Source organism: Arachis ipaensis, chromosome B1 (assembly GCF_059453495.1).
Source record: "Arachis ipaensis isolate K30076 ecotype BB chromosome B1, ASM5945349v1, whole genome shotgun sequence".
Taxonomy (NCBI): domain Eukaryota; kingdom Viridiplantae; phylum Streptophyta; class Magnoliopsida; order Fabales; family Fabaceae; genus Arachis; species Arachis ipaensis.
In genome coordinates this window covers 45,380,727-45,397,082 of record NC_142436.1, presented here as the reverse complement: position 1 = coordinate 45,397,082, position 16,356 = coordinate 45,380,727, and the positions used below count along the sequence as shown (strand labels likewise).

General features: G+C 39.4%; 1 protein-coding gene and 1 non-coding gene across 2 annotated transcripts; both read right to left on the bottom strand.

Moving 5' to 3' along the window:
• Positions 1 to 6,583: 6,583 nt before the first annotated feature.
• Positions 6,584 to 6,691, bottom strand: LOC148576419 (small nucleolar RNA R71). Its single transcript, XR_015903214.1, has one exon. It is a non-coding gene; the product is annotated as a small nucleolar RNA R71 (small nucleolar RNA).
• Positions 6,692 to 14,994: 8,303 nt separating this feature from the next.
• LOC148576418 (uncharacterized) lies at positions 14,995 to 16,146 on the bottom strand. The gene is made up of 2 exons (XM_088502719.1): positions 15,719 to 16,146; positions 14,995 to 15,643 (listed from the first exon to the last, which is right to left on the bottom strand). Exons 1-2 carry the CDS (start codon positions 16,144 to 16,146, stop codon positions 14,995 to 14,997), a joined length of 1,077 nt encoding a protein of 358 aa, XP_088358845.1.
• Between the last annotated feature and the right edge of the window lie 210 nt (positions 16,147 to 16,356).

The window sequence follows — 16,356 nt, the reverse complement described above, 5'->3', positions numbered from 1 at the left end:
CCCCCTAACTTTTGCTCAAACTTTTGGTCCAACTTTTGCAAAACTCAAACCCGGTTCAATTGGTTCGTTTTGGTTCCTCTTCAAACTCCAAGAGCAATCAACCAAGGCCTCTTTCAACCCAATTCCACCAAGAGCAAAGGCCCAACTCAAGGCATGAAGATCATTGGAAGAAAGTGTATAAATAGGATAGAATTCAAGTTTTTGAAGAGCTTTCTTTTGGAATTTTCATAATAGTTTTCGGAGAGCTTTTGATATTGAGTGATCTTTAATTTCTTTGTCTTGGGGAAGGAGAATACACTTCTCTTCCTCTCAGTTTTATTGCTTTCAATTTCAATTACAATTGTCTTGGATTTTTGGGTTGGAGAATTGAAGAAATTCTGTTTCAATCTCAACCTTAGATCTGACTGCTTTATTTACTGCTTGATTGAATTTCAATTTCTGTTAATTGCTCTTCATCCACTTTCTTTGAATTTCAATTTCTATTTCTTGTTGGATCTAGGAAGGCATTGAGATCTAGACTTGGTTTTCTAGTCTCTGGGTCCTGAGATCTAATTTCCCAATTTTACATTTTCTGTTTACTATTTTCATGTTCATTTACTTTTTTGCTTCAAGATCTAATCTAACCCAAACCTTCTTCTACTTCTCTGATTGATGCAATTTACTTTTCCTTGTTTAAATTCTGCAAATCCAATCCCCAATTCCCTTTACAATTCCAGCCGTTTACATTTCTTGCACTTTAAGATTCCGCTATTTACATTTCTTGCATTCTAAGTTTCTGCTATTTAATTTCGTGTTCTTTAAGATTCAGCATTTTAATTCCCTGTTCTCTTTACTTCCATGCAATTTAATTTCTGCAAATCACAAAACACTCAACCAAATCTTGATTCGCTTGACTAAATTAACCACTAAGCTAAAATTGCTCAATCCTTCAATCCTTGTGGGATCGACCTCACTCCCGTGAGTTTTTATTACTTGATACGACCCGGTACACTTGCCGGTTAGATTTGTGTGTTTTGGAGGAAATTTATTTTTCACCAAAATACTCATCAAGTATATATATACACAATAGATTGATGCATATGATTAAGGTATTGAATGCAAGAATATGTGCCGAACTATTTTTTTCATATTTTAACAAAAAATATAAAATGCCCAATTCCCAAACCAAATGTTCCCAACCCAATTTTCCCACACTTAATTCATGTACACTCTCACTAGTCTAAGTTAACCAAGGATTCAAATTAAGGACATTCATTGTTTTCCGCTTAGAGTACGTTAGTGATGTGCTAAAATAAAGAACAAATGGGGTTAAATAGGCTCAACATCGGTTTGCAAAGGATTGATGAAAGGGTAAGGCCATTTGGGTATGTGAGCTTAGTGAAACAAAGGCCTCAATCACATAAATGCATTCATACATCAAAAATGGAAATATAGAATCAAGCAAGACAAATATCACAATCTTAGAGAGAACAACACACACCGAAACAAAATATATTGGTTGATAAGATGCAACCAATCAATTAGGCTCAAAATCTCCCTAGGCTTGTGTATTCTAGCTCTAAAACCATGTTCCAAAATAAATTTTTTCAAGCAAGTTCAACAAAAGTTTTGATTCAAATTAGTGAAATGCCCTAGAATAGTTTTTTGAAAAGGAAATCATCACTTCAACCAAGTAGTCCTAACAAGAAAGAAGTAGTAAAATATGTACAACTTCTAACTAACATGCAATCTATCATGCAATGCAACTAACTACAAAATCAAATTATACTAACTAATAAATAAAATCTAGGTTTGGTGTTGGTGAAAGGAGTAGTTACCCACAGAAGTCGGTCTTCGACCTCTCCACACTTAAAGATTACACCGTCCTTGGTGCATGCAAAGATGAGCAAGTAGATCCGGAATTGCCACTCTCAATGGCCTAAGGATGGTGTGACAGGGGCCCTATGTCCACCTCTTGATGCTTTTCTGTGCCATAACTCGAAGTGGACTTCGAAGTGTCGGACTCCTCCAATGGGGGGATAGACGACTAAGGTGCGTCCTCTCTCGGCGATCGTCCTGAAAAGGAGGGAAAGAGGGAAACAGGAAGCTGAGAGAGAAGGACACAATACTAAGAAAGTTCTAGCAAAGAGTAAAGCCAAACAAGAATAGCGTGTCTCCATTACATGGTAGCTACAACACGTAAGAGAGAAAACAATAAAAGCATTAAGGCATATCACTAGCACTTGATGCATGAGTCAAGAGGCACACAAGTATAGAACAAGAAAAAGCAACTCATGCATCGAAAGTAATAAAGATAAACACATGCAAGAATAGGGAAGACATGAGAAAAGCACTAACCCACTCTAACTCGAAAGCAATGGAACACAAAGATAAATGAATACAGAGTTAGAGAGGAATAAACCACTAATTCATGCATTATGTGACAAGAATAGCAAGCTTAGAATGGACAAGAAATGCATCACCATGTGATGAGCGGATAATTTATACGCTTTTTGGCATTGTTTTTAGTATGTTTTTAGTAGGATCTAGTTACTTTTAGGGATATTTTCCTTAGTTTTTATGTTAAATTCACATTTCTGGACTTTACTATGAGTTTGTGTATTTTTCTGTGATTTCAGGTATTTTCTGACTGAAATTGAGGGACTTGAGCAGAAATCAGATTCAGAGGTTGAAGAAGGACTGCTGATGCTGTTGGATTCTGACCTCCCTGCACTAAAAGTGTATTTTCTGGAGCTACAGAACTCGAAATGGCGCGCTTCCAATTGCGTTGGAAAGTAGACATCCAGGGCTTTCCAGCAATATATAATAGTCCATACTTTGGCCAAGAATTGACGACGTAAACTGGCGTTCAACACCAGCCTTCTGCCCAAATCTGGCGTCCAGCGCCAGATAAGGATCCAAAACCAGAGTTGAACGCCCAAACTGGCACAGAAACTGGCGTTCAACTCCACAAATGGCCTCTGCACGTGCTACACTTCAGCTCAGCCCAAACATACACCAAGTGGGCCCAGGAAGTGGATTTATGCATCAATTACTTACTCATGTAAACCCTAGTAGCTAGTTTATTATAAATAGGACCCTTTACTAGTCTTTTTGACCATCTTTGGTCTCAGTTTTAATCCATTGTTCATCTTAGGAGACTATTGATCACGTTTTAGGGGGCTGGCCATCTCGGCCATGCCTGGACCTTCACTTATGTATTTTCATACGGTAGAGTTTCTACACTCCATAGATTAAGGTGTGGAGCTCTGCTGTTCCTCAAAGATTAATGCAAAGTACTACTATTTTCTATTCAATTCTTTTTATTTCGCTTCTAAGATATCCATTCGCACCCAAGAACGTGATGAAGGTGATGATTATGTGTGACGCTCATCATCCTTCTCCCTTATGAACGCGTGCCTGACAAACACTTCTGTTCTACATGAATTAAGCTAGAATGAGTATCTCTTAGATCTCCTAACCGGAATCTTCGTGGCGTAAGCTAGAATGATGGCGGCATTCAAGAGAATCCGAAAAGTCTAAACCTTGTCTGTGGTATTCCGAGTAGGATTCAATGATTGAATGACTGTGACGAGCTTCAAACTCGCGATTGTTGGGCGTTAGTGACAGACGCAAAAGGAGGGTGAATCCTATTCCAGCATGATCGAGAACTGACAGATGAATAGCCGTGCCGTGACAGGGTGCGTGAGCATATTATTCACTGAGAGGAGGGGATGTAGCCACTGACAACGGTGATGCCCTTGCATAAAGCCAGCCATGGAAAGGAGTAAGACTGATTGGATGAAGATAGCAGGAAAGCAGAGGTTCAGAGGAACGAAAAGCACCTCCATTCGCTTATCTGAAATTCCTACCAATGATTTACATAAGTATCTCTATCCCTATTTTATTATATCATATTCAAAAACACCATTATCACTTTATATCTGCCTGACTGAGATTTACAAGGTGACCATAGCTTGCTTCATACCAACAATCTCCGTGGGATTCGACCCTTACTCACGTAAGGTATTACTTGGACGACCCAGTGCACTTGCTGGTTAGTTGTATCGAAGTTGTGACAATTATGCATTAAGATCAAAGCACCAAGCTTTGGAGCCATTACCAGGGATTGTTCGAGCCTGGACATCACAATTTCGTGTACCAAGTTTTTGGCGCCGTTGCCGGGGATTGTTTGAGTTTGGACAACTGACGGTTCATCTTGTTGCTCAGATTGGGTAACTTTCTTTTCGTTTTCTTTTCAAAAATCTTTCAAAAATATTTTCAAAAAAAATTTTCTCTTTTGTTTTCGAAAAAAAAAAATTAAAAATGTTTTCAAAAATTTATTCAAAATTTTTAAGAATGAATTCTAGTGTTTCATGAAGCATGTTGAAGCCTGGCTGGCTGTAAAGTCATGTCTAAATTTATTTGGACTGAGGCTTGCAATTTGTTATCAAAGAGCAATATACTCTCGTGTTAAAGGCTGAAGCTTGGCTGGCCATTGGCCATGTCTAGTGTTTTGGACTGGAGCTTTCTTTGAAAGCTTGGTTGGCTAGTGAGCCATGTCTAATTCCTGGACTGAAGCTTTAGACTAACATGGTAAGATTCCTGGAATTCATATTAAAAATTTCTGGAATCCTTATTTTTCCTTTTAATATGCGAAAAATATAAAAAAAAATTAAAAAAAAATTTAGAAAATCATAAAAATAAAAAATATTTTGTGTTTCTTGTTTGAGTCTTGAGTCATGTTATAAGTTTGGTGTCAATTGCATATGCATCTTACATTTTTCGAAAATTTCATGCATTCATAGTGTTCTTCATGATCTTCAAGTTGTTCTTGGTAAGTCTTCTTGTTTGATCTTGATGATTTTTTGTTTCGTGTCTTTTCATGTTTATCATATGCATTCTTGAATTCTTAGTGCGTAAGCATTAAAGAATTCTAAGTTTGGTGTCTTGCATGTTTTCTTTGCATTAAAAATTTTTCAAAAATATGTTCTTGATGTTCATCATGACATTCAAAGTGTTCTTGGTGTTCATCTTGACATTCATAGCATTCTTGCATGCATCACATGTTTTGATCTAAAAAAATTTCATGCATTGCATAATTTTCATGTTTTTCATAAAAATTTCAAAAATCAAAAAAATATCTTTCCCTTTTTCTCTCATCAAATTCGAAAATTTGAGTTGACTTTTTCAAAAATTTTTAAAAATCAAATTGTTTCTCATGAGTCAAATCAAATTTTCAATTTGAAAATCTTATCTTTTTCAAAATCTTTTTCAAAAATCAAATCTTTTTCAAAATTATTAGTTATTTTCGAAAATTCCAAAAATATTTTTCAAAAATCTTTTTCTTATTTTTATACCAAATTTTCGAAAATAACATAATCAATTAATGTTTTGATTCAAAAATTTGAAGTTTGTTACTTGCTTGTTAAGAAAGATTCAAATTTTAAGTTCTAGAATCATATCTTGTGATTTCTTATGAATCAAGTCATTAATTGTGATTTTAAAAATCAAATCTTTTTCAAAACTAATTTAAATCATATCTTTTCAAAAATATCTTCTTATCTTATCTTTTTCAAAAATATCTTTTCAAAATATCTTTTCTAACTTCCTAACTTCTTATCTTTTCAAAAATTGTTTCAACTAACTAACTAACTTTTTGTTTGTTTCTTAACTTTTTCAAAACTACCTAACTATCTCTCTCTCTCTAATTTTCGAAAATATCTCCCCCTTTTTCAAAAATTTCTTTTTAATTAACTAATTATTTTTATTTTTATTTCAAAAATTTTCGAAAAAAATACTAAACATTTTTCAAAAACCATTTTCAAAAATCACTAACTCTTTTTCAAAATAATTTTCAAAAATTATCCCTCCCTCATCCTATTCTATTTATTCATTCATATCCTAACATCTCATCTCACATCTCTTCCATCGGTACAGTTGTGTTTCTTCCTTTACATCACATTCTTTGTCTCCCCCTCTTTTCTTCCACTCACAAAGGGATCCCTATACTGTGGTATAAAGGATCTCTATTATTATTATTATTTTTCTGTGCCTTCTTCTTTGTCATATGAGCAGGAGCAAGGACAAGAACATTATTGTGGAAGCAGATCCAGAACCTGAAAGGACTCTGAAGAGAAAATTAAGAGAAGCTAAAATACAACAATCCAGAGAAAACCTTTCAGAAATTTTCGAACAGGCAGAGGAGATGGCAGCCGAAAATAATAATAATGTAAGGAAGATGCTTGGTGACTTTACTGCACCTAATTCCAATTTACATGGAAGAAGCATCTCCATTCCTGCCATTGGAGCAAACAACTTTGAGCTGAAACCTCAATTAGTTTCTCTGATGCAGCAGAACTGCAAGTTTCATGGACTTCCATCTGAAGATCCTTTTCAGTTCTTAACTGAATTCTTGCAGATATGTGATACTGTTAAGACTAATGGAGTAGATCCTGAAGTCTACAGGCTCATACTTTTCCCTTTTGCTGTAAGAGACAGAGCTAGATTATGGTTGGATTCTCAACCCAAAGACAGCCTGAACTCTTGGGATAAGCTGGTCACGGCTTTCTTAGCCAAGTACTTTCCTCCTCAAAAGCTGAGCAAGCTTAGAGCTGATGTTCAAACCTTCAGACAGAAAGAAGGTGAATCCCTCTATGAAGCTTGGGAAAGATACAAACAGTTGACCAAAAAGTGTCCTTCTGACATGCTTTCAGAATGGACCATCCTGGATATATTCTATGATGGTTTATCTGAGCTATCAAAGATGTCACTGGACACTTCTGCAGGTGGATCCATTCACCTAAAGAAAACGCCTGCAGAAGCTCAAGAACTCATTGACATGGTTGCTAATAACCAGTTCATGTACACTTCTGAAAGGAATCCTGTGAATAATGGGACGCCTATGAAGAAGGGAGTTCTTGAGGTTGATACTCTGAATGCCATATTGGCTCAGAATAAAATATTGACTCAGCAAGTCAATATGATCTCTCAGAGTCTGCATGGAATGCAAGCTGCATCCAACAGTACTCAAGAGGCATCTTCTGAAGAAGAAGCCTATGATCCTGAGAACCCTGCAATAGCAGAGGTGAATTACTTAGGTGAACCTTATGGAAACACCTATAACTCAACATGGAGAAATCATCCAAATTTCTCATGGAAGGATCAAAAGCCCCAACAAGGCTTTAATAATGGTGGAAGAAACAGGTTTAGCAATAGCAAGCCTTTTCCATCATCAACTCAGCAACAGACAGAGAACTCTGAACAAAATGCTTCTAATTTAGCAAATCTAGTCTCTGATCTATCTAAGGCCACTGTAAGTTTCATGAATGAAACAAGGTCTTCCATTAGAAATCTGGAAGCACAAGTGGGCCAGCTGAGTAAAAGGATCACTGAAATCCCTCCTAGTACTCTCCCAAGCAATACAGAAGAGAACCCAAAAGGAGAGTGCAAGGCCATTGACATAAGCGCCATGGCCGAACCTGTGAGGAGAGGAGAGGACGTGAATCCCAAGGAGGAAGACCTCCTGGGACGTCCAGTGATCAATAAGGAGCTTCCCTCTGAGGAACCAAAGGACTCTGAGGCTCATCTAGAGACCATAGAGATTCCATTGAACCTCCTTATACCCTTCATGAGCTCTGATGAGTATTCCTCTTCAGAAGAGAATGAGGATGTTACAGAAGAGCAAACTGCCAAGTTTCTTGGTGCAATCATGAAGCTGAATGCCAAATTATTTGGCATTGATACTTGGGAAGTTGAACCTCCCTTGTTCATCAATGAACTAAGTGATCTGGATCAACTGACATTGCCTCAGAAGAGACAGGATCCTGGAAAGTTCATAATACTCTGTACCATAGGCACCATGATCTTTAAGGCTCTGTGTGACCTTGGTTCAGGAATAAACCTCATGCCCCTCTCTGTAATAGAGAAACTGGGAATCTATGGGGTGCAAGCTGCTAAAATCTCACTAGAGATGGCAGACAGCTCAAGAAAACAGGCTTATGGACAAGTAGAAGATGTATTAGTAAAGGTTGAGGGCCTTTACATACCTACTGATTTCATAGTCCTGGATACTGGAAATGAAGAGGATGAATCCATCATCCTAGGAAGACCTTTCCTGGCCACAGCAAGAGCTGTGATTGATATTGACAGAGGTGAAATAGTCCTTCAATGGAATGAGAACTCCCTTGTATTCAAAACCCAAGGATCTCCCTCTGCAACCATGGAGAGGAAGCAGAAAAAGCTTCTCTCAAAGCAGAGTCAACCAGAGCCCCCACAGTCAAACTCTAAGTTTGGTGTTGGGAGGCCACAACCAAACTCTAAGTTTGGTGTTGAACTCCCATATCCAAACTCTAAGTTTGGTGTTGGAGAGTTTCAACAAAGCTCTGCACATCTGTGAGGCTCCATGAGAGCCCACTGTCAAGCTATTGACATTAAAGAAGCGCTTGTTGGGAGGCAACCCAATGTTTATCTAATTCTTATTTTTATTGTTTTTTGTGTTTTCTTAGGTTCATGATCATGAGGAGTCACAAAATAAATAGAAAAATTGAAAACGGAATAAAAAACAGCAGAAGAAAAATCACACCCTGGAGGAGCATCTGTCTGGCGTTCAGCACTAGAACAGAGCATGGTTCTGGCACTGAACGCCCAAAATGGGCAGCTTCTGGGCGCTGAACGCCAGAACAGGCATGGTTCTGGCGTTCAACGCCAGAAATGGCACACAAATGGGCATTGAACGCCCAAAATGGCCACCAACCTGGCGCTGAACGCCCAGAGTTGGGTACAAAGGCATTTTTACATGCCTAATGGGTGCAGGGATGTAAATCCTTGAACACCTCAGGATATGTGGACCCCACAGGATCCACTCAGGATCTGTGGACCCCACAGGATCCCCACCTACCTCCACTCACTTCTTCTCACCACTCTCTTTCACACAACCCCATAAACACTCTTCCCCAAAAACCCTTCACCAATCACCTCAAAACTCTCTTCCCCATCACCTCTTCACCACTCACATCCACCCACTCTTCCCAATAAACCTACCTTATAAACTCCACCTACCTTCAAAATTCAAAACCAATTTCCCACCCAAACCCACCCATATGGCCGAACCAATACCCCACCTCCCTACCCTATATAAAGCCCTCCATTCTTCTTCAAATTCACACAACACACCCCTCTACACTCCTCTTTGCCGAAACCACATTTCCCTCTCCCTCTCCATATTTCTTCTTCTTCTTCTTCTATTCTTTTGTTTATTGCTCGAGGGCGAGCAATATTCTAAGTTTGGTGTGGTAAAAGCATAGCTTTTTTGTTTTTCCATTACCATTGATGGAATCTAAGACCGGAGAATCCTCTAGAAGAGGGAAAGGGAAGACAAAAGCTTCCACATCCGAGTCATGGGAGATGGAAAGGTTCATCTCCAAAGCCCATCAAGACCACTTCTATGACGTTGTGGCCAAGAAGAAGGTGATCCCTGAGGTCCCTTTCAAACTCAAAAGAAATGAGTATCTGGAGATCCGACATGAAATTCAAAGAAGAGGTTGGGAAGTTCTAACAAATCCCATCCAACAAGTCGGCATCCTAATGGCTCAAGAGTTCTATGCCAATGCATGGATCACCAAGAACCATGATCAAAGTAAGAACCCGGATCCAAAGAACTATGTTACAATGGTTCGGGGGAAATACTTAGATTTTAGTCCGGAGAATGTGAGGTTGGCGTTCAACTTACCATACATGGAAGAGAACGCACGCCCCTACACAAGGAGAGTCAACTTTGATCAAAGGTTGGACCAAGTCCTTATGGACATATGTGTAGAAGGAGCTCAATGGAAGATTGACTCCAAAGGCAAGCCGGTTCAACTAAGAAGATTGGACCTCAAGCCTATAGCTAGAGGATGGTTGGAGTTTATTCAATGCTCAATCATTCCCACTAGCAACCGGTCTGAAGTTACTATAGACCGGGCCATCATGATCCATAGCATCATGATTGGAGAAGAGGTGGAAGTTCATGAGATTATACCTCAAGAACTCTACAAGGTGGCTGACAAGTCCTCCACTATGGCAAGGTTAGCCTTTCCTCACCTCATTTGCCACCTATGCAATTCAGCTGGGATTGACATAGAGGGAGATATCCTCATCAAAGAGGACAAGCCCATCACTAAAAAAAGATGGAGCAAGCAAGAGAGCCCAGTCATGGAGCTCAAGAGGCGCAAGAAGCTCATTTCCATGAGATCCCTGAGATGCCTCAAATGCACTTTCCTCCACAAAATTATTGGGAGCAAATCAACACCTCCCTAGGAGAATTAAGTTCCAATATGGGACAATTAAGGGTGGAACATCAAGAGCACTCCATCATGCTTCATGAAATAAGAGAAGATCAAAAAGCAATGAGGGAGGAGCAACAAAGGCAAGGAAGAGACATAGAAGAGCTCAAGGACATCATTGGTTCCTCAAGAAGGAAACGCCACCATCACTAAGGTGGATTCATTCCTTGTTCTTATTTCTTCTGTTTTTCGTTTTCTATGTTACGTGCTTATCTATGTTTGTGTCTTCACTACATGATCATTAGTAGTTAGTAACTTTGTCTTAAAGATATGAATGTCCTATGAATCCATCACCTCTCTTAAATGAAAAATGTTTTAATTCAAAAGAACAAGAAGTACATGAGTTTCGAATTTATCTTTGAACTTAATTTAATTATATTGATGTGGTGACAATGCTTCTTGTTTTCTGAATGTATGCTTGAACAGTGCATATGTCTTTTGAAGTTGTTGTTTAAGAATGTTAAATATGTTGGCTCTTGAAAGAATGATGACTAGGAGACATGTTATTTGATAATCTGAAAAATCATAAAAATGATTCTTGAAGCAAGAAAAAGCAGCAAAGAACAAAGCTTGCAGAAAAAAAAAAGAAGAAAAAAGAAAAAAATAGGCGAAAAAAAAAAGAAAAGTAAAAGAAAAAGAAAGCAGAAAAAGCCAATAACCCTTAAAACCAAAAGGCAAGGGCAAATAAAAAGGATCCCAAGGCTTTGAGCATCAGTGGATAGGAGGGCCTAAAGGAATAAAATCCTGGTCTAAGCGGCTAAACCAAGCTGTCCCTAACCATGTGCTTGTGGCGTGTAGGTGTCAAGTGAAAACTTGAGACTGAGCGGTTAAAGTCAAGGTCCAAAGCAAAAGAAGAGTGTGCTTAAGAACCCTGGACACCTCTAATTGGGGACTTTAGCAAAGCTGAGTCACAATCTGAAAAGGTTCACCCAATTATGTGTCTGTGGCATTTATGTATCCGGTGGTAATACTGGAAAACAAAGTGCTTAGGGCCACGGCCAAGACTCATAAAGAAGCTGTGTTCAAGAATCATCATACTGAACTAGGAGAGTCAATAACACTATTCGAAATCTGAAGTTCCTATAGATGCCAATCATTCTAAACTTCAATGGATAAAGTGAGATGCCAAAACTATTCAAGAGGCAAAAAGCTATAAGTCCCGCTCATATGATTGGAGCTATGTTTTATTGATAGTTTGGAATTTATAGTATATTCTCTTCTTTTTATCCTGTTTGATTTTCAGTTGCTTGGGGACAAGCAACAATTTAAGTTTGGTGTTGTGATGAGCGGATAATTTATACGCTTTTTGGCATTGTTTTTAGTATGTTTTTAGTAGGATCTAGTTACTTTTAGGGATATTTTCCTTAGTTTTTATGTTAAATTCACATTTCTGGACTTTACTATGAGTTTGTGTGTTTTTCTGTGATTTCAGGTATTTTCTGACTGAAATTGAGGGACTTGAGCAGAAATCAGATTCAGAGGTTGAAGAAGGACTGCTGATGCTGTTGGATTCTGACCTCCCTGAACTCAAAGTGAATTTTCTGGAGCTACAGAACTCGAAATGGCGCGCTTCCAATTGCGTTGGAAAGTAGACATCCAGGGCTTTCCAGCAATATATAATAGTCCATACTTTGGCCAAGAATTGACGACGTAAACTGGCGTTCAACGCCAGCCTTCTTCCCAAATCTGGCGTCCAGCGCCAGATAAGGATCCAAAACCAGAGTTGAACGCCCAAACTGGCACAGAAACTGGCGTTCAACTCCATAAATGGCCTCTGCACGTGCTACACTTCAGCTCAGCCCAAACATACACCAAGTGGGCCCAGGAAGTGGATTTATGCATCAATTACTTACTCATGTAAACCCTAGTAGCTAGTTTATTATAAATAGGACCCTTTACTAGTCTTTTTGACCATCTTTGGTCTCAGTTTTAATCCATTGTTCATCTTAGGAGACTATTGATCACGTTTTAGGGGGCTGGCCATCTCGGCCATGCCTGGACCTTCACTTATGTATTTTCATACGGTAGAGTTTCTACACTCCATAGATTAAGGTGTGGAGCTCTGCTGTTCCTCAAAGATTAATGCAAAGTACTACTGTTTTCTATTCAATTCTTCTTATTTCGCTTCTAAGATATCCATTCGCACCCAAGAACGTGATGAAGGTGATGATTATGTGTGACACTCATCATCCTTCTCCTTTATGAACGCGTGCCTGACAAACACTTCTGTTCTACATGAATTAAGCTAGAATGAGTATCTCTTAGATCTCCTAACCGGAATCTTCGTGGCATAAGCTAGAATGATGGCGGCATTCAAGAGAATCCGAAAAGTCTAAACCTTGTCTGTGGTATTCCGAGTAGGATTCAATGATTGAATGACTGTGACGAGCTTCAAACTCGCGATTGTTGGGCGTTAGTGACAGACGCAAAAGGAGGGTGAATCCTATTCCAGCATGATCGAGAACCGACAGATGAATAGCCGTGCCGTGACAGGGTGCGTGAGCATATTATTCACTGAGAGGAGGGGATGTAGCCACTGACAACGGTGATGCCCTTGCATAAAGCCAGCCATGGAAAGGAGTAAGACTGACTGGATGAAGATAGCAGGAAAGCAGAGGTTCAGAGGAACGAAAAGCACCTCCATTCGCTTATCTGAAATTCCTACCAATGATTTACATAAGTATCTCTATCCCTATTTTATTATATCATATTCGAAAACACCATTATCACTTTATATCTGCCTGACTGAGATTTACAAGGTGACCATAGCTTGCTTCATACCAACAATCTCCGTGGGATTCGACCCTTACTCACGTAAGGTATTACTTGGACGACCCAGTGCACTTGCTGGTTAGTTGTATCGAAGTTGTGACAATTATGAATTAAGATCAAAGCACCAAGCTTTGGAGCCATTACCAGGGATTGTTCGAGCCTGGACATCACAATTTCGTGCACCACCATGCAATAAAAGCCACCAAAGCAATCTATTGGATTCTCAAAAATTGAGTATGAAATAACCAACACCCATGGGAAAATAACAAGCCAAGAAGATAAAAAAGATGAACTATCTACAAATAACAAACTAAATAGCAATTAATAATAAAAAGGTAAACACATGTAACAAGAAAAAGAAAAGTAGAAAGAGGGTAGGGGAGAAGTAAAATTTTTAGAAGAGGAGGGGAAGAGATGGAAAGGAGAAAAGAAGGAAGGAGAAAGAAGAAAGAAGGAAAGAAGAAAGAAGAAAGAATTGGGGGTAGGGAAGCGACGCGGATGTGTCAACCACGCGTACGCATGGAAGGGTGCAGAAAATAGGGATGCGTGTGCGTCGTCCACGCACATGCGTGGAAAGCAGAAGGAGGGAGTGACGCGTACGCGTGGGGGTGCATCGTGCTCTTCGCACAACACCCGCATAGTTTTATTACAACTCTCTGTTTTCTGAACCGTGCAGCAGTAGTATCCCAGTGACGTGTACGAGTCGCTTACGCACATGCGTGGGTGAGAAAAAGATTAGATGATGTATACGCGTCAGCTACGCATACGCATGGGGTGGGTTATGTGCCTAGCACCCCACCCACATGGTACCATCACAACTCTCTGTTTTGACACCATGTAGCAGTACCCTTTCCACACCATTCTCGGATGGTGGGTCACGCGTACATATCAGGGACGCGCACGCGTGAGATGCCTCTTTTTTTTTAAGAAAAGGAAATTAAAGCACAAAACCAGCATCTAAGCAATCTAAAGAGCACTGAAACATCTAAAATGTAATGACACTATTCAAAGTAGGCAAACTAGTCAAACTAACAACAATGAAAACCTTATCAAACACTCAAAATTCAAATAGATCTAAACAAACTCAAGCAATTCAACCAAAGAAAGGAGAACAAAGTAAAACAAGCTATGAACAAGGAAGATCATACCATGGTGGGGTGTCTTCTACTTAGCACTTTTCTTTAACGTTCTTAAGTTGGACGGTCAATGAGCTCTTGTTATGGCAGTCTATGCTTCCATTTCTTCTTGAGTCTCCACCTATGTGTGGCCTTCACAAGTTCTTCAGAATTCAAGGCGAGGTTCGCTAATTCTTCAAGAACTTCTTCTTGGTGATCCTTATGATTCCGTGTGGATGGCTCAACTCTTGAATTCCCATTGAGATACCCTACCACACCTTGGAGTCCCCTTATCTCTTCCTTGCACCATGCTTGGACCTCAAATGTTGATTTGGCTTGTTTGATGGACCTTGAAGCTCCTTGCCGCTCAACATTCATTTGCTCACCATGTAGCACTCCAAGAAGGGCTTGAAGTTGAAAATCCATTTTCAAGATAGCATATTGATATGGGCCTATGAAGCTCCTTGGTGAAATTGTCACCCACTCAATTTTCTCTTGGGGTGAATTTGTTCTTCTACATTCTTGCATGAGGACCTTCATTTCTTGGTGGTTTGAATCTTCTTTATAAACATTTTGTTGCTCTACTTCATCCACCTTCTCTAACTCTTTCTCATCATCAATCAAATTAATTTGGGTGGTTGGGTAAAGTCCACGTCAACATTTTGTAGACACCCTTCATCAACCCCCTCTAAGCCTTCTTCATTGTCAAACAAATCAAATTTAGGAGGCTGGTTGAAGTCTACATTAGTATTCACTTCTTCTGACTCAATTACCTCATCTTCCTCCAATAAGGCATACTTCAATTAGAGAGAAAAAGGTTGCAACCCTTCAATAGAGTCTTCTTGTAATAGTGGAGGTGGTGAGAAGTCCACATCACAGTCATAATTCTTCCCCATACTTAGACCTTTACTCATACTCATCTTATGAGGAGTCTCATGGTGGATCTCAACTACAACTTCATTAATCAAATCACACCGAAAGATAGAACGGTCCACCGGCGGATGTTTCATAGTCTCATCCAAATTGAAGCTCACGGTTCTACCATCAATCTCAAAAGAGTAAGTGCTCGAAAATGCATCAAGCTTAAACCTAGAAGTCTTCAAGAAAGGCCTCCCTAATAGAATGGATGACGGCTTTCCGAAGTCATTAGGAGGCATCTCTAGGATGTAAAAATCAATTGGAAAGGCCAATCCCATAATGCTTAGTAAGACATCCACAGCAATACCGGCCACAGAAATAATGCTCTTGTCGGTTAAAACAAAATGAGCTGCCGACCTTTTCAATGGTGGAAGGTCCAATTCATTGTAAACAGACAAAGGCATAATGCTCACACAAGCACCAAGATCACACATACAATCTACAAATTCAGCATCATCTATAGTGCAACAAACTAAGCAAGGACCAAGATCACCACATTTCTCTGGTATAGCACCCATCAAAGTAGAAATTGAGCTACCCAAAGTAATAGTTTCTAATTCATTAATATTTTCCTTGTTCATGAACAAATCTTTTAAAAACTTAGCATACTTAGGAACTTGGTGAATAGCATCAAAAAGGATAATGGTTACCTCAACCTTTTTAAAGATATCCACCATCTTGGGATCTAGCTCCACTTTCCTTTTAGTCCTCTTTGCCAAAGTAGGAAATGGGATTGGCATGGGCTCTTTCAAGACATCTTCTTCCTTGGAGCCACGTTCCCTAGCTTGAGCAACTTCCTCTTCAATAACTTCTTGTACCTCTTCCTCATCTTCTACATCCTCCCCTTCAACAATGTCTTCATCAATAGTAGCCTCCTTCGCCTTTGATTCCTTGGAGCTTCTCTCTTGTAGTATGGTGCCGGACTTTAAAGAGATAGCATTGATGCTACCCTTTGGGTTGGGCAATGGTTGAGAGGGAAGTGAACTTGAGCTTGAAGGTTGGAAGGTGCTTTGGTTATTGGTAGAAGGTGGAGCCATACGGGATATAAACTCTTGGAGGGTAAAGGTGAGTGCAGGAAGGGTAGAGTGAAGTATGGTTTGGAGCTCTCGTTTTCCTTGAAGAATAGTGCGAAGAGTAATCCATGGGAGCTTGGTTGGAGGAAGAAGAAGGGTAGGTGATTTGAGAAACTTGTAGTTGGGTGATTTATGGCATTTGGGTTTATCTTTGATTTGGAGGTTGGTATCTTT